At 48.5% G+C, this 24248-nt stretch overlaps 2 protein-coding genes across 2 annotated transcripts; one reads left to right on the plus strand and one right to left on the minus strand.

Moving 5' to 3' along the window:
- Positions 1–6: 6 nt before the first annotated feature.
- On the plus strand, positions 7–10734 carry PSMC3 (proteasome 26S subunit, ATPase 3). The gene is made up of 12 exons (XM_032188204.1): positions 7–184; positions 278–358; positions 4027–4152; positions 5245–5349; positions 7153–7215; positions 8185–8322; positions 8425–8568; positions 8790–8938; positions 9228–9324; positions 9484–9629; positions 9809–9890; positions 10013–10734. The coding sequence occupies exons 1-12, from the start codon at positions 158–160 to the stop codon at positions 10121–10123; spliced, it is 1269 nt and encodes a 422-aa protein (XP_032044095.1). The 5' UTR covers positions 7–157; the 3' UTR covers positions 10124–10734.
- Positions 10664–22610, minus strand: LOC116489601 (transmembrane protein 178B-like). Its single transcript, XM_032188048.1, has 4 exons — positions 22229–22610; positions 14795–14908; positions 13457–13594; positions 10664–12333 (listed from the first exon to the last, which is right to left on the minus strand). The coding sequence occupies exons 1-4, from the start codon at positions 22608–22610 to the stop codon at positions 12089–12091; spliced, it is 879 nt and encodes a 292-aa protein (XP_032043939.1). The 3' UTR covers positions 10664–12088.
- Positions 22611–24248: the final 1638 nt, after the last annotated feature.

The raw sequence follows: 24248 nt of genomic DNA on the forward strand, positions 1-24248 counted from the left end.
GGAGAGAGGCTCTGAGGGAGGGTGGAGGGGTTGTAGGGACCCCGCACGGCCCCCGAGGGGCCGGCGCTAATTTTCGCCTCGGCGTCCGCGGAGGCAGCCGCGGGGAAGCGGCCGTGAGGAATCTGCGGCGGGGCAGCGGCCGCTGAGGGGAGGGAAGATGGCGTCGGTGTGGGACGAGTCTGAGGTGCGCGGCCGGGGCTGGGGGCTGGGGGCCGGGGGCTCGGGGCTGGGGGGCTCGGCGCGGGGCCCGCGGTGACGGTGCCGTTGTGCCCCGCAGGATGGCGTCGGCGAGGAGGTGCTGAAGATGTCCACGGAGGAGATCGTGCAGCGCACCCGCCTGCTCGACAGCGAGATCAAGGTAGCGCGGCCCGGCCCGAGCGGGGAGCCCGCGGGGTCCCTGAGGCGGCCACAGCGGGGCGGGGAGCGGGCCCCGGCCGCTGAGGGGGGAATGAGGGGAAGGGGAGGGCCTGGGGAGGCCGGCCCAGCTCCCTCAGATCCTTCTCTTGCACTCCAGCCCCCTGCCCATCTGTGTCCCCTCAGCCCGGGTTATCGGCCCCTTTGCTGTAAGGGGGGCCCCAAACTGGGCACCAGCTGGGATCTAACAGCTGTTGAGTGCCTGCCTCCATCTGCTGGCTGCGCTCCTGTTGTCACAGCCCAGGGTGGTGTTTGCCACTTTTGCTGCCGTGGCACGCTGTGGGCTCACGCTGAGCCTGTTGTCCCGGGTCTCTTTCAGCAGAGCTGCTCCCCAGTCTGTGTCACCACAGGGTACGCTCAGTTCCCACATGCGGGGCTTTGCATTTGTCTTTGGTGGATTTGTGTGGTTCCTGCACACCTGTTCCTCCAGGCCCTCATGGTCCCTGTGAGTGGCAGCTCTGCCTGTGCCTGTATAGACCGTTCCCTCACATTTAGTGTCATCTGCAGATGTGATGATTTTGTGCTCCATCCCCTCATCTGGGTCACTCACAAAAAGGATAAAAAGAACCAGTCCTGGGGTAGACTTGTCCCAAGATCCATAGGGTGGTATCAGACCTATCCCATGTACAAATGCACTTAAAACTTTAAGCTCATCCCTACTACTCGAGGCTAGTATTATTGAGATAAATTACTTCATAAATTCTACAGGGCAACTTTATCCTGCTGCTTCAGGCTTTGCAAGTGTTTCTAACTTCTTAACTTAAAACACCAAAGATAAATTTGTGTCTTGTTTTTAAATTGCAGAATAGAGTGTGTAGTATAAACAGCCTCCATTTTGTAGTAAGAGCATCACTGACATGGTGGCAGAAATATTTATTGGCACCCTCCCTTCATGTGGTTTTCCTTCAGCATTTCCAATACTAAATTGAATCAAATTTATAAATTTTTATGTTTTTATATAATGCTTTCTTTATCACTGCCTGTAAAGGTTCTGCCCTGTGGATTATTGTGTGTTATACTTAAGTTTTTAGAGAAGAATGGATTTTCCATTAAACAGGACCAATTCAGGTGCAGTGAGTTCTGAGACCATTTGGGGTTACAGTCGGTGGGGCTCACACTGTGCTCTCAAACTGTGACAGTGACCAGGAAAGGGAGCAAAGCGCATGTGGGTGTCCACCAGGTGGCACTGAGCACCACCTGTGTTAGGTACGACAGGCTTGGATGTAAACATGCTTACTGGTGGATGGTGATTACAGAGCTTTCTAATCTTTCAGCCGTTTTTCCTTCCAGTTAGTAGCAAAATCCACAGTAAAATTAAAATTATATAGTAAAATTAAAATTATATATTAGAATATATATAATATATATAAAATAAAATATAAAATATATATTATATATATTCTAATAAGAAGAAATTGTGCTCCCAATGTTGGGTTTGTGTGTTTTGTTGTCTTTTTTTTTTTTCTTATAGAAAGGTGTTATATCTTATTGAAGCCTAGGCCTAGGTCCTAGAACGTGTTTTGAGTAAATTCTGGAAGGTGTTTTGAGCAAATTTGCTGATGATATTAAACTGGGAGGAGTTGTGGACTCTGCTGAGGGTGGAAAGGCCTTGCAGAGAGATCTGGACAGATTGGAGAGCTGGGAGATCGCCAACCGCATGAAGTTTAACAAGAGCAAGTGCCGGGTCCTGCACCTGGGATGGTGCAACCCTGGCTGTGTGTACAGGCTGGGCGACAAGATGCTGGAGAGCAGCCCTGCAGAGAGGGATCTGGGGGCTGTGGTTGACAGCAAGTTGAACATGAGCCAGCAGTGTGCCCTGGGGGCCAGGAGGGCCATCCTGGGGTGTATCCAGCACCACATCGCTAGTTGGTCAAGGGAGGTGATTGTCCCACTCTGCTCCGCACTGCTGCGGCCTCACCTCGAGCACTGTGTGCAGTGCTGGGCACCACAGCACAAAAAGGATGTGAAACTGTTGGAGGGTGTCCAGAGGAGGGCAACAAAGATGGTGAAGGGCCTAGAGGGGAAGGTGTATGAGGAGCGGCTGAGGTCACTGGGCCTGTTCAGCCTGGAGAAGAGGAGGCTGAGGGGGGACCTCATTGCGGTCTGCAGCTTCCTTGCGAGGGGGAGTGGAGGGACAGGCGCTGATCTCTTCTCTTTAGTGACCAGTGATAGGACCCGAGGGAATGGTGTCAGGCTGCAGCAGGGGAGGTTCAGGCTGAACATCAGGAAGAGGTTCTTCACTGAGAGGGTAGTTGCACACTGGCACAGGCTCCCCAGGGACAGAGTCACAGCACCAAGCCTGTCGGAGTTTAAGAAGCATTTGGACTATGCTCTTAGTCACATGGTCTGAATTTTTGGGTAGAGCTGTGGTGCCAGGAGTTGGATTTTATGATCCTTATGGGTCCCTTCCAACCTGGAAGATTCTACAATTCTAGGTTACTTCAAGGCATAAGCTACAGGTCATGAACTGAAAAAACAGCTCACAAATTTAAAGAGGCTCCGCAGGGCTATGAGGATGACCCTTTCACTGGGAGGGCAGTCAGGCAGTGGAACAGGCTGTCCAGTGAAGTTGCAGTCCCCATTGTGTAGTCCTATTCCTTGGCTCTGGTAATTAAAATTTTACAAGATTCAGTTGGGCTCAGTCCTGAGCTACCTGGTGGGAGCACACAGCTGGCCCTGCTCTGAGCAGGAGGTCGGGGCAGAGGCCCCCAGAGGTTCCTCTCAGCCCGAGTTGTCTGATGAGCCTGATGAGGACCTGGCTATCTTCCTTGTGGGATGCAAGTCATGGATATTACCCTAGTGTTGAATGTTTTGCTTTTGAGGAAAACGAGGAGGTTTTTTTTCCCTATGGAAGCAAGTGATAAGTTGGTTTCTCATATGATCTTGTAGAATGTAATGGCTTTATAAAAATGGCACCTGCATTTCTTTGTTCCACTGGGAGCAGCAGCAGTGCATCTCACTGCAAAAGTGCTGCTAGTCCTGCTACTCTCAGTAGACACGAGCCCTAATTCTGCCATTCCCCGTTCATACGTTGTTTGCTTTGATGCTTTATTGTGATTCTTTTAAGTTTAGGGAGTTTCAGGCTGCTTGTTCCTATGCTATTGCCTATAGTTTTATCAGTGTTCCAGTACCTGATTCTTCTTTAAATCAGCAGAAAGTAACTTTTAAATGGACGGATATAGATGTGCACGTGTCTATGTTAAATTATCTGTGTATCTGTTTGTGTGTATATATATATATACATATAAAATACATATATACATATAATAGTAAAAAATAACAGTTTTATTGCAACCCTGTAGCTGCAACCCATATTGCAACCCTGTGAGCTGACATGTTGATTGGGCCGAATGTATCAAGTGACATTGGGAGGAAATTACTAAGGGGTATTGATTAGAGACCAAATGGACTGCATAGCTCTAACTCCTAACCAGTTTGGGCTATTTTGCTGTCTTCTCTTTTTCTGTTATGTTTCCCTTTGTCTACACTGTCTCCTCAGACTTATGTTTTTAGAATTTCTGTGTGTTCTACTTCTAGAACAACACATACATTTTATATTGCCTTAGACTTCTGACGTTATTTCTACCTCTTTCTTCTGCATGCTGAATCCAGATCATGAAGAGTGAAGTGCTCAGAGTGACCCATGAGCTTCAGGCCATGAAGGATAAGATCAAAGAGAACAGTGAGAAGATCAAAGTGAACAAAACCCTGCCGTACCTTGTCTCTAATGTTATTGAGGTGAGAGCGGCGTGCTTTTCTGGAGCAGAGTGAGAAGTGTGCACAATTTATGTCAGGAGGGAGGAGGGCAGGGGAGCTCATTAGTAATTTGAGTCATGGCATATTCTCAAACCACTAATGATCCTGGAATCAGGGCTTCAGGTTTTTCTCTTGGTTTCATTTGTGACCTGCAAGTGCTTATCACTTGCCCATGTCTTGTCTGGGTCATTTCTCAGGGAGGTGTAAGCTGCTGGACATCTCTACACAACACAGCTGTCAGGCACTGCTTTGCTTAGCATAGACTTGGATATGTGAAATCTGGCATGTGTTTTCCAAAAGTTGTGGCACGATGAATGGAAAGTGATGGCTCTGGTAATTAAAAATCTGTAAACTGTGCCCGGCTTTGCGTTAAGATAAGTTCTGTGGTTAAAGCAACAGTAGCTAAGAGACCCTAATCAGAAAGATTTTTATGAAAAAAGAAAGAAAGAAGAGAATGGATTGGAATTTACAACATTTAGAGAGTTTTATTCTTAACTAATAAGCACCAATAATAAGCACTAATAAGCACCCTGCTCATCCAAGGACTTGCTAACCAAGTCGTATGAATGCAAGAGGTTCTGTCCTTTAGCCACTTACACATCCACATCGTCGTGTGCCTGCTTTGTTCATTGTAAGAGGCCAGTTAAGTTTGCAAAAGCCTGGAGAAGGGCCAGATGCTACATTACATTTTTTTCGTAATTCAGTAATTTTGCTGATCTGCTTAAAAAAAAAAAAAAAAGGTGTTGGTGGTTCTACTTTTTAAAAGGGTGTTGTTTTGTACTTGTGTTTTCAAACTTAATGAGCTTAAGTCTTAATGTGAGCTGCTGTAATGGGAAAAGGAATCAGTGCTATTAGCTACTGCTTTGTTCTGGGCTTGATAGTGTCTTCCTGTTCGCTGCTTCATGAGGAAAGGAAGAGATGAATTTTTATAGGGTACTTTAAAGCATTTAGGATTCTACCGCTAATGGATAACGGGAAGTTTTTTCCTACTCCATGTAGTTTAGAAGCATTAAATCTGGGGGCATGCTGCTAGCCTGGTTATGTTACAAGGAATTCTCTCGCTCTGGTTTTCAGCTACTGGATGTTGACCCCAACGACCAGGAGGAGGACGGAGCAAACATTGACCTGGACTCCCAGAGAAAGGGCAAGTGTGCTGTCATCAAGACCTCTACGCGCCAGGTAAGAGCCATGTGCCCAGCGAGGTGCGAGGAACAACTAGGAATAACATCGGTCTGTTACTTGGTGAGGTTGGTCGCCTCACCGGTAGGGATGTAAATACAGCAGAGACGTTTAACGCTGCCTTTGCCTCTGTCTTTATCACTGATCGTGGGCCCTGGAGCCCTGAGCTGGAGGACCATGGCTGGGGAAATGATAAACTCCCAGCCAACCCTACACTTGTTTGGGATTTGCTGCTCCAGATGAGTGTGCCGAAGTCTGTGGGTCAGGTGGGATTCATCACAGGGTACTCAGAGAGCTGGCTGATGTCATCATAAGAGCTTTCTGTTATTTTTCAACAGTCTTGGGAATCTGGGGAGGTCTGAGCCAGCCAAGAAGCTGGCTAAATTTGCCCCAGTTTTCAAGAAGTGTAAGAAATACCCTGGTAATTACAGGCCCGTCAATCTGACTTCAGTGTCTGGTAAAATGATGGAGAAGATTACTCTGGGAGTTATTGAAAAGCTGCAGTCATTGGTCATAACCAGCACAGGTTCATGAGGGTGAAGTCCTGCTTAACTAACTTAGTGTTCTTTTACGATAAGGTTACCCATCTAGTTGGCCAAGGGAACCTAGATAATGTGATATTTAGTATTTTGATTTCAGCAAAGTTGTCAATACTGTGTCTCACAGCATCCTTCTGGACAAAATGCCCAGCACACAGCTAGACAAGTACCTAACGCAGTGGGTGAACAACTGGCTGATGGGTCAGGCTCAAAGGGCTCTGGTAAACGGGGTTACATTGGGCTGGTGGCCAGTCTCTAGTGGGGTTCCCCAAGGTTGCATTTAGGGATAGTTCAATGTTTTCATAAGTGATCTGGGTGCAGGATTTGAATGCATACAAAGTATGTGGGTAATACTAAATCAGGAGGAGCTGCTGACTCCCTTGAAGACAGAGAGGCCTTGCAGAGAGATTTTGACAAATTAGTGCTGAGCAATTGGCAACTGTGTGAAATTTAACACAGCAAGTTCTGGATTTTGCACCTGGGACAGGGTAATCCTGGACATATGTACTGAGAGACTGGGCAGCAGCCCTGTGGAAAGGGATCTGGGGGTTCTCGTCAATGGCCAGACATGAGTCACCAGCATGTCCTGGCAGCCAAAAGGGACAACCACACCCTGGCGTGCATCAGGCACAGCACAGCTAGCTGGTTGAGGGAAGGGATTGTCCTGTTCTGCTCTGTGCTGGTGCAGCCTCACCTTGAGTACTGTGTGCAGGTTGTGGCGCCACAGCGTGATATAAAGCTCTGAGAGAGTATCCAAAGGAGGGCTACAAAATGGTGAAGGGTCTGGAGGGCAAGATATGTGAGGTGTGGCTGAGGTCCCTTGCTTTGTTCAGCCCAGAGCAGAGCAGGCTGAGGAGAGGCCTCATGGCGGCCTGCAGCTCCCTCACGAGGGGAGCGGAGGGGCAGGCACTGAGCTCTGCTCTCTGGGGACAGGGACAGGACCCGAGGGGACGGCATGGAGCTGGGACAGGGGAGGGTCATGCTGGGGGTTAGGGAAAGGCTCTGCACCCAGAGGGGGTCGGGCACTGGGATGGGCTCCCCAGGGCAGTGGCCATGGCACTGAGCCTGCCAGAGTTCAGGTGGTTAGACAGTGCTATCAGACACACGGTTTGAGTTTTGGGTGCTGCTGTGTGGAGCCAGGAGTTGGACTCAGCGGTCTCTGGGGGGTCCTTTCCAACTTGGTGTATTCTATGGGCCTGTGACTGTATGAGTGCTGAAAAGAGTCTTACTGTAGTACAGCTGGTTTTGCTTACCTTTCCTATAGACATATTTCCTGCCTGTTATTGGCTTGGTTGATGCTGAGAAGTTGAAGCCTGGAGACCTAGTGGTGAGTGATGTTGTGACTGTTAGGAATTTCAGAAAATTCCAAGTATCTTGTCCTTTAGAAAGGAGACAATCTGTCTAGATTATTTTGAGACCATTTCTATACTAAAATTCTAATAAAAATGAATATCATGGGTTTATTAATATTTGTAGTATAGAAAAGTAGTGGGGGGGGTTATTTATATATATATAAAAATATATATGTGGGGGTATAGATATATATATGTATATCTATATACTTATATACTATATAAGTATAAACTATAAGTATATATATACTTATATATATAAGTATACTTATATATATACTATATATACTTATATATAGTATATATACTATTATATATATACTATAATATATATAATATATATATTATATACTTATATAGTATATATAATATATTATACTTATATAGTATATAGTATATACTTATATACTATATAGTATATACTTATCGTATATACTTATATATATAAGTATACTTATATATTTACTATATATACTTATATATACTATATATAAGTATATATATATACTATATATACTTATATATAGTATATATAAGTATATATATATGCTATATAAGTATACTTATATATATAAGTATATACGATAAGTATATACTATATAAGTATATACTATATATACTTATATATATATACATATATATGTGTGTGTATATATATATGTGTGTATATATTTATATGTATATATATATAAGTGCCCAAAATTTAGATATCTCCCTAGTAAGCTTTCTGTTAGCAATCTTTTGTACCATAAGTAAATTGGGCCTCTTCCTTTTAAAACATGCCCAATTTGTTGCGATGTTGTCCACCATGCCAAACTGTTGTGATTTGATGGTGTTAAGCTTGTTATCCCTGCATCCTTGCTGCGCAGAGGATCATCTCTGAATGTGTGTTCATTAACTGCTATCTGAAGGGCCTGTTAAAAGCAAAGAGCTTGTGTTTGCAGGGTGTGAACAAGGACTCGTACTTGATCCTGGAGACTCTACCCACTGAGTATGATTCACGGGTGAAAGCCATGGAGGTGGATGAGAGGCCCACAGAGCAGTACAGTGACATCGGGGGACTTGATAAACAAATCCAAGAGGTGATACCAGTGTGACCGAGGACAGCAGTCTTTGAACTCAAAACGGGCAGCCTGGATTCGTGGCGTTTGGTTTTATGTCTTAATACTTTTATTTTGCTGCAGCTTGTGGAAGCCATTGTCCTGCCAATGAATCACAAGGAGAAGTTTGAAAACTTGGGTATCCAGCCTCCCAAAGGAGTTCTTATGTACGGGCCTCCAGGAACAGGGAAGACACTTTTAGCTCGAGCGTGTGCTGCGCAGACCAAGGTAAAATGAACCTTAGAAAATGTACGCTGCTGTAGAATAGTAGCTGAAAAAGAGTAAGGACACATCCAAGGGGAAAGGGAGTATATCTACACACTGGTGTTACTTGGGAAGGTTGGGACTTTTTTTGTTTGCTTATTTGCTTGTTTTAATTAAGAGCTTGTGTAGTACTCAGAACTGGCACTACTAAGAAACTAGACACAGGACTGTCTTTCACTTCCCAGGCTACGTTCCTGAAACTTGCTGGTCCACAACTTGTGCAGATGTTCATCGGTGACGGAGCTAAGCTGGTACGAGATGCTTTTGCTCTAGCCAAGGAAAAGGCTCCTTCCATCATCTTTATTGACGAATTGGATGCCATTGGAACTAAAAGGTGAGGTACAGGCCATGTTACAAAGCTCTTGGGCTGTCTAGCAGTCCCTTTTGCCTGTGTGTGTGAGGGAAGTCAGGCTTAATGCACGGCCTGTTCAGAAACAGGGTAAAACAAAGCACAGATACAGTGTTTGCCACAGTCCTTGGGCTCAAAGCACATGTGCTTGAGTGCAATACATGAGCTTAACCAAGGCTGTGAACTGCAGTCATTCTGCCTTTTTATGTGATTAAAAACATAGGGGCAGGGTGGCCAGGTTCTAGCTGATTTCCCCCCCTTGTTTCCTCCTCAGGTTTGACAGTGAGAAGGCTGGCGATCGGGAGGTGCAGAGGACCATGCTGGAGCTGCTCAATCAACTTGATGGTTTCCAGCCTAACACACAAGTCAAGGTTGGTATCTAGCAGAGCACTACCAGGGGCCAGGGCATTTTAGCAGGGGAAGAAAAACAACATTAAAATTATGTCCACGGAATAAGCTGGGTAGATCCCTGGGGAGGAGAGAGGCCCATCCTCCAGGTGCCTCAGCCTGATCACCGTGCTTCTACTTAGGTGATCGCTGCAACCAACCGAGTCGATATCTTGGACCCAGCTTTGCTCCGCTCTGGACGATTAGATCGCAAGATTGAGTTCCCGATGCCTAATGAGGAGGCCAGAGCCAGAATTATGCAGATCCATTCACGCAAAATGAACGTCAGGTATGGAAGAGGCATGACCCTGGGGCTGTGTTTGCCACTCACATTGGGGGTATGTCAGAGCTGTGGCGTGGTGGTAGGCACTCTACTGTGGTGAGAGTTCACTCGGGTCTTAAGGAATTGCTGTCCCTTGCTTCTGCTTGGGACGTGTGCTCAGACTTCTCCCTCCCTGCTCCTATCAGCCCTGACGTGAACTATGAGGAACTGGCGCGCTGCACGGACGATTTCAATGGAGCCCAGTGCAAGGCTGTGTGCGTTGAAGCGGTAAGTGTTCTCCTACAGCAGCCAGCACTGGTAAGGGGGGGATGAGAAAGCTCAAGTGGAGCACTTCATCAGAACTGATGCAGCGCTCACATGCCATCACTAAATACTGTCTTGTTGGGCAGGGGATGATTGCCCTCCGCCGTGGAGCTACAGAGCTCACCCACGAGGACTACATGGAAGGAATTCTAGAGGTTCAAGCAAAGAAAAAAGCCAATCTGCAGTACTATGCCTGATCTCTGCCCAGTCAAGGTTGTGGCCTTGGCAGAGCACAGGACTAGACTGGACTGTACCCCTTTCTGTCTGGAAAAAATAAAGCATTTTTTCCCTCTAAAAAGGGTGATGTGTTGGGGCTGTCGCCCTTGCTTAGTGGTTCTACATCTACAAAAGGCAAGGGGAGACCCGTCTGTCCTCGGTGCCCGTCATGCTGCCTTTGGAGCCTCCTGCTAGGACTGGATTAAATCCTGCTCTGCTGCTTCAGAATGAGGACCAACAGGTACTGTTGTACGTACTGCAGTAAGTGTACTTGGATATCTGCGGCTCAGACAGCATTCCCCCTTTTTACCTGTGCAGCCAGGGAACAGAGCGTACAACTTTGTTACGATCTTAGAATTCTTTTCAGCAAACACTCATTTTGCAGGGGAGAGGTGAACAGGATTCGCACATGAACGATGCTGTAACTATAGCATTTAAACTTAGCTCTGGAATATTTTACACCATATGTACGTGAGCTTTCTGGTGAGTCAGTCTGGTAATTAGTAGCAAAGAATTCACAATTACATCCACTGAGCAAGTCTTTCAGTACTTTTAATGCCAGTTGAGAATTAAAACTTCCATTTAAAAATTACACTTTTCATAAATACACTGACTTTAGCATTAAGTATCTTACATGCCACTGTATTGTATTTGAAGTACAATGTAAACATCTCCAAATGCTGGCCATCTCATCTTTATCTGTGCAGTTTTTGGACACTTGGGAGAGGGGCAGGGATGTAAGGGAAGAAAGAATAGGTGAATGAAAGAAAAACGCACCCCAAAGTACTTTGGCTGATGTTCCTGAGTTAGCCCTAGTACTTGCACTGGTTCCAAGGTCCGTTTTAGAGGGAGCTTGTTCCAGTGGAGCATGCATGTTCTTGTCGTGCTGTGCTCAGGGGGCATTTGACATTATAAAGGGGTGGGTGGGTGGTGAAGTGAGCAGAAGCCACGTGTTCCTGAGGCAAATACACTGCAGTTCCTTTGGACGTGAATATTGGAGGGGGCTGTACATTCTGCTATTTCAGCAATACTGCTATTTGAGCTCGGGGAAAATTACTCATCTCCTTTCACAGAACAGGAGTTGCACCCACAAGTTATTTGGGTGGTGAAAGTTGATCCCAGCAGCTCAAACTATGACTTACTTTCAGAAATGTACCCTGGCCTCTAGCTGAATTGTCACAAGCTGCATGTTGCATACATCTCCCCATTAAGCAAGGGGACATTAGCCAAACGAGTAACCTTACCTGTGGAAGAAGCTGAGGAAAACCTTCCCCTCCTCTCCTAAAGCCGGTAAGAAATTTTCAGAGGCTTGCTGTTCATTTACAGCAGGCTCCTTTTGGAAACAGCTTTAGTGGTGAGTAAATAGCTGATGCTACAGCATAGAATAGCACAGATATCTGCTTTAGATGAATTAATACTAATGATGGGCTAATTCTTTGGCCTAAACCTCGGCTTAGATCAAGGTTCTTTTGGGAAATGATGGCCTGAGCCAACACTAGACAAGTTTGTTGCAAAAGTGTTCAAGCCAACCTCACATAGCTCCTTCCCTAATTTGGGTCTGAATTACACAGACCTGCAGCAATAGAGTTGGTGCGTAAACATCCCTTACAACTGGACAATAACAGGACCATGGAGGTACAGTTCAAAAAACAGCACAAAAGAAGACACAGCCTTGGACTTAATCCCTTGTAAACAGAAGAAAAACAAAAACAAAAACAAAAGAACTGTCCCCCTTTAAACCATCAATGAGCAAATCAGCAATAATTCAAACCTGGAGTTACTTGCAATGTCTGTGTCCACGACGCGTCTGTAGCAGCGTCCCACAGGCTGGTACTTCCCACCGCTATGGCACTGCTCCCACGCGCTAACGTGCCACCTCTTCCGGTGTTAACCCACGGCTCTGCCCAGGCTGCGCGTCCCAGAGTCTCTCCTCGCTCCCTCCGAGGTCACACGGCCCCGTTTTCTTGTCTGGGTTTTTGTACGGATGCCCGCGAAGTGTTGAGTGACGGGGCCAGTGTGCAGAGGAACCCCGCCAGCAGGGTGAGGCCCAGGCCTCCCCAGGCACAGAACATGGACCAGCCATAGCCATGACTGATGTCCTCTGGCAGCCCATAGACGTAGCGGGGATAGCGAGATAACTCAAAATTGATCCCGGCTACGCATGTGCAGAGTGAGATGATACAACACGTACCTGCGGGAGAAAAGCAAGAGGGTTCTACAGTGCCCTCGGGTTAATTATGCTGTTTGTTGTCCCCCCTAGGTATTTTAAAAGTCATTTTTCAAAAACAGGCATTACACCTTTTTCTACTACCAGTCACTTCTTAAAAAACAGAGGAAGAAGAATTACAAAATATGTAGCATTATAAGATACCTTACTTCCCACATAAGCAATATTGTCTTAACTAAAAAACAAAAAACAAAAACAAAAAAAGCCAAAGAACATTTTTAGCATGAGTCTGTCCAGTGCAAGTCCCTGAAGCAGGCAGCAGCAGTCACTGTTTGCTGTGAAAACATTGACTATAAAATCAAAGTGAAATGCTTCGGGAAAAACTGTGACACATTCCCCTCCCAATTTAACCATCTAATCCTTTTAGGTCATCTATCCTTTTAGGTCAGGGCTCACAATTCAAAGATTAGCTGTAGCTTCAAAAACCAGATACAATTGAGGCAGGGTAGAATTTAGCTCAATCACATCTACATTATTTGAGCTAATCAAGTCACACCAAGCAGCTCAATGGTGGCAGCTCTGCCTTTCAATTAAGAAAAAAAAAAACATGCCTCTACTTAAAAGTTGCCAATTTATTGCTTCCATTTAAAGAGTCAGCCTTGCAGCAACTCTGTAGCTCACCGTTTTGGTGCATTTGTTCCTACTATGCCCCTTTCAAGTAAAGAAACACTGGCCTAGTTTTTGAGGGCTGACATGAGCATCTGTGATCAGCCGCAAGGTGCTGTACGTTGATTATTTTCTTTAAGATTCCCTAGAGAAAATGATGAGCTGAGCTGCCTGACAGGAGCAGCGGGCTGCACGCAGTCAGGGCAGGCAAGAGGCCTGTGCTCACAGTCCCTGTGGCTACAACACACCACTCCCCAGAGCAGGAGGTGTGTGCGAGTACAGCCAGGGCCACCCACCCAGGCACACGCACGCCCAGGTCCTGCCTGGTGCCAGAAGTGGCAGCCCCGTGCTGTGCCCATGGCTCGCTGCACTAACGAATCGCTTTGGGTTTGCTGCGGGGCTGACTCGATTTTAAGAGCACCTCCCCAGCCAACTGTGTTGACTGGTGGTGCCAGAAACAACACACACGAAGCGCTCTCACCTCCCATCAGGAAGAGCAGCCCGGCCACGTACTGCATCAGCTCCTGCTGTTTGCAGCAGCCCAGCACGCCAATGATCCACCCAAACAGGATGATGGAGACGGCCATGCCGATGAAGCCAGCTGTCATCCTCCGCAGATCTGAGGAGAGAAAGCAGAAAATGCAGAAAGAAGAAATGAAGATGACGTCACCCAGACACGACAGCAGGGAGAAGAGTCTGGACAGATTTAAACTTGCTGTTGCTAAAGCTTGTACTTACACCTATGTGCTCCTCCTCCTGTAGCTTCCTTGCGAAAGTTTCAGTGCTACGTGCAAATTACCTCTCAGCACCCAGCCAGCTGGCCTCCCTTCTGCTGGGCACTACAACTAGGAGCTCTCTTTTGCTGACCAAGAGCAGTACCAGCCAAACACTCCTCAGCATTGGCCAGAAGGGGCACGTTATGAATTCTGCAATGGTTTGTAAATGTCAGTACCGCAAAGGCTTGTGTGTGTGCATTTCTTTGTGAGTGTTGAAAACAGAAACCAAAGGAGGAAGGGGACGCTGAAGAGAAGTAAAGCACAGGAAGGCAGGCGCCGTGAGGTGAAGACAGGAATAGTGGGAAGACAAGCAGACGGAAGATCAATACAGCATGAAGGTAACAACTACAGTAACAAACTCCAAAAATAAAACACTTAGACAACCATGATATGAACAGCACCTCGTCATCCACAACACAAGCAGTGGTCCTGCCTCCTCGGGGTTCAGGCTGTAGCTGAATTTCCTCAGCACTGTGGCTCACGTGACTGTGGCTATGAAGCATTTTGTGAGGCAATGGGACCAAACAAGTACAGGGAGAAGCAGGAGCAGAAGAGCCTGATTAAATCATTGTCAGCAACAGGCTACAGGTCAGTCAGCTGCGTGGGAAGGACTGAGGCACGAGGCAGCTTGTGGGCTGGGAGCCAGCGACAGGACAAACGGAGATGTTCCCTAAAAGAGCTGGTTGCCAGGGAGCTGCACCAGGTCGCTAGTGTGCACACAAGAAAATGCACCAAGCTCTGCACAGACGAGATGGTGACGCAGCACCTTCGCTGCAAGCCAGCTAGAAACTGCCCATCCCCAGATCCAGAATAAAGTTATACCTTGCAGCACACTTTTCTGTATTCCCATTTCACTTGCATAAGCCCCTCCAAATCTTACGTCCCTTTCCACTTGTACTGCCAGCTGCTTTCCCATTTCACTAACAAATAGGTATTTATACCTCTTTATACCTGTGAAGGGTATCTGATGTAAAGCCCTCACCTGGCATTACATTAAAGCATCACTAATCCAAACAGTCGTGTGCATCACTTGGGTTACTTACGGAGAGCGTGCCACTCGTCCTGCCGGATGGTGTTGGTGATGTTGATGGGTAAGTTGCGAGGCAGAGAGCTGGAGGTGTAGTGGTACTTCACTGCGGTGCAGCGCTGAATGACTCCTGCAAGGGAACACCAGTGTGAAACACGGCACAATCCCCGTGCTTTGCACTTGCTGCTGAGTTGGCTGGCCCAGCAGAGCTTACACAAGGGAAGTCTTAGTTCGGTACCAGAGCAAATACCATCAAAAAAGAACCGTTTACTTCAGGGACTCAGATTAGGAGTGGAGGGAGCCTTGCTATAAGGAAACACTGGCTAAGGGGGAACCCTGCTACCCCACGCAGGCCACAGGAGGAAAAGCCTGAAGGTAAACAGCAATGACAGCCACCAAAAATGGATCCAGAAGACTCCTAGAGGAACTGGTACAACCTCTTTGGGATAGCTGAGGAGACAAGAACATGGCAGAATACCAGCAGGACTGGTTTGTTTCTTAAGAGTACAGATTTCAATCGCTTTCTCAAAATTTTGAATGAATGCTAAAAAGTGAATTGAAAGGGAGAAAAGTTTGAATCTAATCCAGTAGTCATTTGCTCTTTGCTTTATTTTTGATGGACAATAGTACCCCTGCAGGCTTGTTTCCACCGTAGCTTAAAGTAAAGCGTATCCCTCATGCAAACGTGAACCTACATACATGCTCTTCTCAAAAGGAATTTTTAGTTTAGAAAACAAGGAGAAGGGGAACTAAACTTGGATAGTGGGGAGGGAGAGACCAGTCAGAAAGGTAACAGAGCTAAATAGCACAAAAAGTTCCCCTTAAACAATGGCCACAGGTCATTACTGGCACTTGAATGCTGGGGCAGAAGAACCACTCAAAAACAATCAGCTGGCCAGTGAGCTAATTAAGCTGGTGAACAATCACTAGCAGAGAGCTGCAGACTCAGTGACCAGCTTTGCAAAAGATGAAAGAAAACCCAGGAGAAGAAACGAGCTTTGAGCTGCTCCCGTAGCAGTGGGAAGCCTTATTTTGTTCTCTAACAGCACTCCCTGGGTCAGCACTGAGCAGTTCCTGCAAGGAGGAAGCCCCCACTTCACAAGGCCGGGAGGAGTGCACACAAGACCCAGCCAACTCCAGCAACCACGCCAGGGAGGGGAAGGTGATCTGAAGTTCCTCACGTTAATAAAACAGTGACATTTCTTGCTGAAGTGGAACAAGCAGACATGCAAAGCACGTGCCCCAAAGAGGGAAAAGCCCAACGCTAGATTTCCACACAAAGCAGCAGAGCACTGCAAGCGGGCTCCTGTCCTCGGGTGCGCTCCCCACTGCCTCCCGAGCCACAGGGAAGCTGCCCTACCTGCCCCATGTGCCTCTCCCTGCTGAGCAGTGTCGTGGTTCCGCTCGAGTGGGCAGCCGAGCTCCACCACAGCCGCTCTCTCACTCCCCCTCCTCAAAGAGGAATGGGGAGAAAATATGTGAAAAGGGCTCAAGGGTTGAGATAAGGACGAGAAAATCACGCAATAATTATTGTAACGGGCAAAACAGACTCGGCATAAGGAGATAGTAAGATTTATTGCCTACAACTAACAAGCGAGAGAAGTGAGAAAACAAAGGAAAAAAAAACCAAAAGCACCTTCCCCCCCCATCCACCCTTTTCCACCTCCTCCCCCCGAGCGGCGCAGGGGAACGGGGAATGGGGGTTATGGTCAGTCTACAGCACTTCTTCTCTGCCGCTCCTTCTCGGTCACTCTCGTCCCCTGTGCTGTGGGGTCCCACCCACGGGATGCAGTCCTTGATGAACTGATCCGGCGTGGGCTTCCCACAGGCAGCAGCTCTTCCAGAACTGCTCCAGATATGGGTCCGTACCACGGGGTCCATCCCTCAGGAGAAAACTGCTCCAACCTGGCTCCCCTACGGGCAGCAGCTCCTGCCAGATCACCTGCTCCTGCGTGGTCTCCTCTCCACGGGCTACAGGTCCGGCCCGGAATCTGCTCCGGCAGGGGTCTTCCACAGGCGGCAGCCTCCGTCGGTGCAGGGCCACCTGCTCCACCGTGGTCTCCTCCACGGGCTGCAGCGTGGAACCCTGCTCCACCGTGGTACTCCATGGGCTGCAGGGGGACATCCTGCTTCACCATGGTCCTCACCACAGGCCGCAGGGGACTTCTGCTCCGGCGCCTGGAGCACCTCTCCCCCTCCTTCTACACTGACCTTGGTGCAAGGCTGTTCTCCCACTCCCTTGACTCTCCCGGCTGCTGTGTGGCGCAGCGTTTTTTCCCTGTCTTAAATATGCTCTCACAGAGGCGCAAAACAACATCGCTTATTGGCTCGGATCTGGAAAACAATGGGGCCCTTCCCAAACATGGGGCAGCTTCTAGATCTTTCTCACAGAAACCACCCCTATGGCTCCCTGCTACCAAAACCTTGCCACGTAAACCCACTACAAGCAGGGCACCCGCCTGGCGGCTGTTTTGGAATGGGTCTGTAGGGCTGCCTGAGAACATCTGCTCCGCATTGCTACAACAGTTTACATATGGAATAAAGTAAAACCTCCACCTTCTTATACAAATCCGGTTGCTCAGACATTCTCAAATAGCAGTTCATTCTGGTTCTGGTTTAAAAAACTTTACTCCTCCTAATCCGTTCTCCAGAATTCAAAGTGCTGACTTTATGTAGGCAGCACATAAGCCCGTATTAAAACAGCACGGTTGCAAAGTGAAGAGCTCAGGAGATGGAGAATTCCAGGGCTTATGGTGCCCACTAAGCTCAGCTCTGACCCCTAATCCACAGACCTGGTGACAGCCCCTGATAACACCACCATAAGCCAGTCTTCCTCTAAGATCCTGAGTGTGGGATGGACCCATTCTGGTGTGAGCCGCAAGCAAAACAAGGGTGGCCACTCACTGTAGGTCCCTTTTCCATGTGATAAAAAAAGCTGAAATACGTAGGCAAGAGTCAGAGGATCAGGTAAGTGGTAAGAGTGATCTCACAGCTGAACGTGACCCACTTTCTCCCACAAAATTATTGCATGCACCAAGGCAAGCCTCAGTAGCCAGGTTTTGCAACTGCAGTAACAAGTTCACATGTCCAGTTTGGTCAGGTCTCAGTATGATTAGCAGAGACACCACGCACTCAAATACACACAAGCACTTCACGGGGCTGCATTTAGCAGTGTAACACCTTGTTCTCTAAGTGCTCACAGAAAAAAAGAAAACCACAAAGTAACTACAAAATCAAATGCATTCCAAAGGTACCCTGTTTAGTCCTTTGTCTTAAGTCCTTACACAGCTGAAATCATAGGCTATAAAATAGGGAGAGCATCCTGTCCTCCATTTCAGAAACCTGCCAGCAAAGTCATTTTGCTTTTGTTTTGTGCTGCTCAGAAAAGCAGCACAGAAAAGCCTGCCAAAATTTAAAAGTTTGCCTTCAGGCAAAGGTTTGAATAGAACAGAGTAGCGTGGTGAACAAGGAGGACAAAAATTAAGGGAGCGCTGTTGGTTTTGGCACACAAATAATTTGAGAATGCAGGACAGAAGGGGACACGCGCTTGAGAGATTCGATTATCATACGGTCTATGTACAAGAAAAAGGTTACGCGGGCAGCCTGATCCTAGCAGTTCTTAGGGGCATTAAAAGAACATTATGAAAGTTGCACTGCATGTGCAATTTTCTTGATTAAAAAATAAACATGAGAAGCAGCGAAGTGCATCTGGCAGTGTCACATTGACACGTTCATGGCCAACCCACACGACTGTAGCCTCCCACTCCAAGGCTGTTTCTCACACCTTGCCCTCACATCCTTTTCCCTCAGGGCTGCAGCTGCAGACAGGTTTCCCTCCTGTGACCTCTCACTGCCCTTGGGGCACCACACCTCTGTGTCCCTGGATGCATTCTTTTTCCCCAGCTGAGCACTGAGGCTGGGCAAGACCAGAGGATGCTGGCTATGAAGAATTTCCGGACCCCAGATACCCAGGCAGAGCACAGGCCCCTTGTCCCTTGGCTGCCACACACCTGGAAAGGGAGATCTGGACCCACTGTAACACACGGAGTTTGTAGTCCTTGGCTCTGCGCACCGATTTTTTCTCAGTTTAGTCTCCAGCTCTCTCTGCCTTTGAAATGTGTGTGCCAGTGCTACGAGGAGGAGATGGAAGGCCCTCTCCTCACCACGGGTGAGGCCAGGGGCGGCTACCGCTGAGCTCCCAGCGCCAGCTCTGGCCCTCCCCTGTTTCCTGCCCCAGCACCAAGCAGCCTCAGCAGCCCCCTGGCCTATTCCGGCTATTTTTCCCCATGACTGCTCCTCACCTCACAGCTCTGGATCACTTTGTCCACACCGCTGCCCAAAGCCCTCTAGATCTGGTAAATCAAATTTCTTTTTAAAAAATACAGCTCTTAACAACTATAGTTATTAACAGATCGTACTTACCAATGGCCACGACTAAACAGCTTGAGTTTACTAAATATCCTGCTCTAACACGAGCTCTGCTCTAACCTATCCTAACCTATCCTATGCTCTATCCTGCTCTAACACAGCCACTCCTGTAACTCTTCCATTTTCTCACCAGCTGGAAAGCACAGGGAATACAGACACTGGGATGGAGCAGTTTTCTTTTAAGGGCCTCCCTCCTGCCACAAACTGCAGTGTTCCCCTGCTTAAGCATATGGTAGTTCTCACCTTCTCAGCTACGTCATGATACTAACAAGTCATTTTTACCCAGCACGTGCGAGACCCACCAATCCCATCCCTCAGTCTTTTCAGAACAAGCTTGAAAAGCAATAAAAAGAACAGTTTATGAACAGTGATGAACATTTTTTGGTTTTCATTCCTTCAACTTACTCGTGTACAAATGCACATTGTTCAAAAGAACCCACCAAGTTACCCAAAGCAGCCCATTGGAACTGATCTTTCCTAATTAATCATTTTCTACAGTCACCACTTTGCAAACACTGTTTCTCGTATTGATAGACAAGACCACTAAACAGCGTATAATGAGTCCCAGCAGGACCTCGCCACGAGTTCTCCATGCAAAATGATTTTGTTGCCGTCTCCAGGGTGGAATGCACTGAGCCCAGGCATTATTCGATGAGGCAGATTGCTCAAGTTCTCGTGCTCACAGAGACTGCCCCTACACACAGAGACCCTCTCATTTTACCCACCATGTGGTTCAGTTCTTTGGCTGCTATCTTGTACTAATTGCTAATCTCCATTTTCCCCTTTTCATCTGTCCATTTTTTTTAACCTTCTCAATGGTATTTTTAAAGTCAAACTGTCTATTTTTCCACAGATCCAAAATAGCAATGTTGCTTTTTAAGGAAACACCCACACATTATTTCCCTCTTCCATTTAAACTTTTCCCACCTCTCGGTTTTGCTCCGTGTTTTTTGACTCCTGCCTTTTCCTTTTAAGCGTATAAAGCAAGTATATAAATTACATATGTAAACATATCCATCCATATGCATCACCAGCTAAAATGCTCAAGTATTGAAGTTTCCACAGCACTTAGTTTGCATTAATAGCAATAGATAAGGATTAGACTAGAAATCTACAGGATTATCTAAACAGAAAAAGACACTTACGGATTTAAGTAATTTAATCAGCACTCAAGAGAAACCCAGAAAGAAAATAAACCTTACTCCAGAGATGCTAGAAAATGAAGAGTGGAAACCTTAATCAAAATGCCACTGGACTTGCACAAAAATTACTTACTCCTCTGTCACTAAAGCCTATAAAAATCTCTACTCTTGAGACTATCGAGAACAGAAGGAGGTATCACGCATCACCAAAGGGCTAGCTGAAAACTTAGCGCTAATTGAAGAGAAAGTAGGACACTCGGAGGAGCACAGTAGTGAGCTTCAGCTCACACTAGGATAAAAAGCCCATTTGCTTCTCTTTGGAAGGCATCTAGTAGCGTTCTTGAAAGAACAGCACAGCAACAGCCACCCCTGACCATCGGCTGGAAAAGGCTGCTTAATCATAGCTGTCAGAAAAAAGATAGACACAGTGAGAACACGGAGAGGCTGCTAGAAAAGCAGGTCAGGGGAGGGGATAAGACGAGAGTCATATCTATTTAAAGACCTGACTCCACAAGAACTATTATTAATAATTTTCCTTCTATAAGATGATACCTAAATCTGTACAGCAGCAACGTAGGCAGAGAATACAAGGAAGCAAGGTTTGCAGGGAAAGGCAATGTCCTCTATTAGAACAGCTGAAGGAAAAAAATAAAGTAGGAGGAAAACCTTTTGTATTTGAAATCTCTCCAGTTTAACACATTGGGCCCTAAGGAAGATCACGGACCACTCTGTAACACCCTCACACATGCAGAACGTAGACTCTGGCCTCTACACCCGACAGCAGTAGTGTTGGCAAAATCCCTCAAAAACAGAAGTATTGAGGGCCAAAGTAGTATTCCCATCCCTTCCCCCACCCTTTGCTAATCTCAGTAGAAGCTGAAAGCATTTGGTTTGCTATGAAACAGAAAAACAGATAAACATTTTACATCATAGGGACAATTAATAGAATGAAATTAATGAACTGCCTTTTAGCGAAATGAGATCAACACGGAAATAAAAATGAAAATGCATAAAATGGATGCTAGGAGATTAAATAGAGGAAGAAGGTAATCACAAAGCACTGGAGTTTCTAAAAGTAAGAGTCACTGCTGTGCGTTGGAAAGAACGGACAATGACGAGCTGAGCCTCGCAGCGCCAGTCTATCCATCCTCCGCTGTGCGGGATTGGCGTCACAGTTGGAAGCCACACTGAAGAACTGCTCCTGCTTTCTTAAGATAGCATTTCCATTTTGTGCCTCAATGGAAGCACTTCTCCCAACTCCTACTCTCCCTGTACCAGTATGTACCTTCTGGAACACGAAGTCCTGCTATTTATCATTAATCACGCACAGTATTTTTTCCCCTAAGCTTGTTTTCTGTGACATTTATTTTGACTTGGTGGGTCAGCCCGCTACATTATTTGTGCTACCCAGCCAAGGAATTTTATCCATACTCCACAAACTGCTGGGCTTTGCACTGCACCACGACGGCATCACATTCACAGCTTTCTCTCCTGTCGCACCTGGAGCCCTGGGTGACCCAGCCGGACACACACCAGTCACCGTGAAGGTCTGGCCATCCCCTGCAGCAGCGTGAAGCCCCCCAGGCTACAAGAGGCACAACAGGTCCCCATCTCCTTGCCACGCACAGCACAGAGCTGCACACAGCCCCGCACGTTCCTCTGCGCTCAGCAGCGCGGTGCCGGGGCCACAGCGCCCAGCAGCACCCTGCCCGAGCACCAAGCCACGGGAGGGGCTGTCGAGGAGCGGGTCCCACCCGGCGCTGCGGCCCCCGAGGTGTGGAAACGGGGCCCCGGGAGCGGCTCGGGGCCCTCCGCACCGCGGCCGCCGCGCTCAGCACCACGGACAGCAGCGGGCCCGGGGCCGCGCCCGCTCCCCTCACCTTTCCGGATGAGCTCCTCGCTGTCCGGCTCGTAGCCCGCGCGGTGGCAGCGCCTCCAGAGCCCCGAGACGGTGGAGTTGAAGCGGCGGCCGCAGTGCGAGTCCAGCGCGGCGGCGGCGGCGGCGGCCGGGGCGGGGGCCGGGGGCCGGCCGGGCAGCAGGGCCCGCGGGGGCCGGGCGCGGAGCGGCAGGTGCGAGCTGGGCGCCGACATGGAGCCGGGCGGGTCGCTGCGCTTGTGGCCGAAGCCGCGGCAGCGCTCGCGGTGGCGCCGCGCGTCCGTCTCGTACCAGGAGTCGGTGCCGATGGCCACGGCCAGCAGCGCCAGGGCGGCGGCGGCCAGCAGCAGCCCGCAGCCGCTCAGCGCCTGAGCCGCGGCCGCCATCTTACCGCGCCGCGGGCGGCGGGGGCGGGCGCTTCCCTGCGGGCCGCCTGGGGGCCTCCGCCCGCCGCGACGCCCCCGGAAGGGAAACGGGGCCGGCGGAGCCCGCTCCGCGCCGCCGGGACGGGCTCGGCTCCCGGGGCGGCCCCCAGCGCCCCCCCGGCCCGGCACGAGGCCGCTCCCCTCACGGGGCCCTGAGGGCGCCGCTCGCCTCACGAGGCGCGAGGCTGCGCGCGCGGGGTAACGGTCGCGGGGCCGGCAACGGCCGCCAGGTGAGGAGAGGGGGCGGGGCGGGGCGGGGCCGGGCCGCTCCTCGCCTCAGGGCGGCCGCCACACGGCCCCCAGCCCCTGGGCATGGCGGGGGATTCCGAGGGTCCTGCCTGCCTTCCCCCGTTATTGGAAAATAAGGGTTGGAGAGCTGGAAGCGTCGCCCTGTGGTACACCAGGAGAAACAGCGAAAGCCAAGCCCTGGCCATGCTGCATTTAACCCAAGGGCACCGCATCCCGTTGGGTCCTGCCTCGTTCCCCCAGCTACAGCGCTGTCCCCACAGCCAGATTTTAGGGCATCACCTTTTCGAAGCTGGCTTCCAGCTACAGCAAGTCAAAATTAAAACAACGTCCCCATTTCTGACACCTTTGACCTTGATATAAACACCTTAATTTGCCTGCCTGCAGCAACTGCCCACCTGTAGGAGATTTTGGTCCTGACCCTCCCAGCTGTGCTCAGCGCCCCCAAACTGCCCCCCACAGCCCGGCTCCCAGGGGCCCTGCTGAGGGCAGACGCTGCTTTTCTCCCCAGAGAACCATGCCTGGTGGGAACACGCAGCAGCCATGCATAAAGCTTGCTTTTGCCACATTTCAGCACGCTTCTCTCTTCAGCAGCGCGGACTGGACAGATGGGATTACCAGCCACGCAGCTGCACAGTCGTGCCTTGAAGGCAGGCAAATTGAAAGGAACTGACAGGGCTGCTGCTAAAGGAATTTTCTTACACATACCAGCTAAATTACAAGTCTTCCACATCAAGAGTGAAAAATAATTTTCAAACAATTGCTGCTCTACATAACACAAGATCCTGCAATTACGACAGCTTCCTTGTAGAAAGATGAAAATATTCATGTCTCCTAAATCTGCCATCCTATCAAATCCCCCTGCTTTCCACATCAGTTCCTCAGGCTACAGCCTCAGAAGACTGGCTCTGGCTAGAGCATCACCCTTAAACAGTTCCAGGTGTTGTTCCCCTCTGCCTTACAGCAATCATGCAAGAGCCACTGAATAAGGCAGCTGACTTACATTACTTTCAAGAAAAAGGGGTTGGGGGAGGGAAGCTCAGAGCACAGCCCCACAGACAACCAAAGAGGGCAGCACAGTGAAGCTAGGGACAGAAATAACAAAAGCTACATTGCTGCCAAAGCCCCTGTACCACCATCAGATCATGCCCTTGATCACCTACCTACCTGTCTACATTCTTCCAGCTCTAGGGTTATCTTTTTCCTTCTTCTTAAAGAAGTCTTCTGTAAGAACCAAGAGTCATTTCCTACTATTCAGCATTTATAGCCTGAAAATCTTTCAGCTTAAGAGTGGGATAAGACCTGCTTTGAACCCATGTGTTTGAAGGGTAAAGAAAATCCCTTTACTCCCTT

Source organism: Aythya fuligula, chromosome 5 (assembly GCF_009819795.1).
Source record: "Aythya fuligula isolate bAytFul2 chromosome 5, bAytFul2.pri, whole genome shotgun sequence".
Classification (NCBI taxonomy): domain Eukaryota; kingdom Metazoa; phylum Chordata; class Aves; order Anseriformes; family Anatidae; genus Aythya; species Aythya fuligula.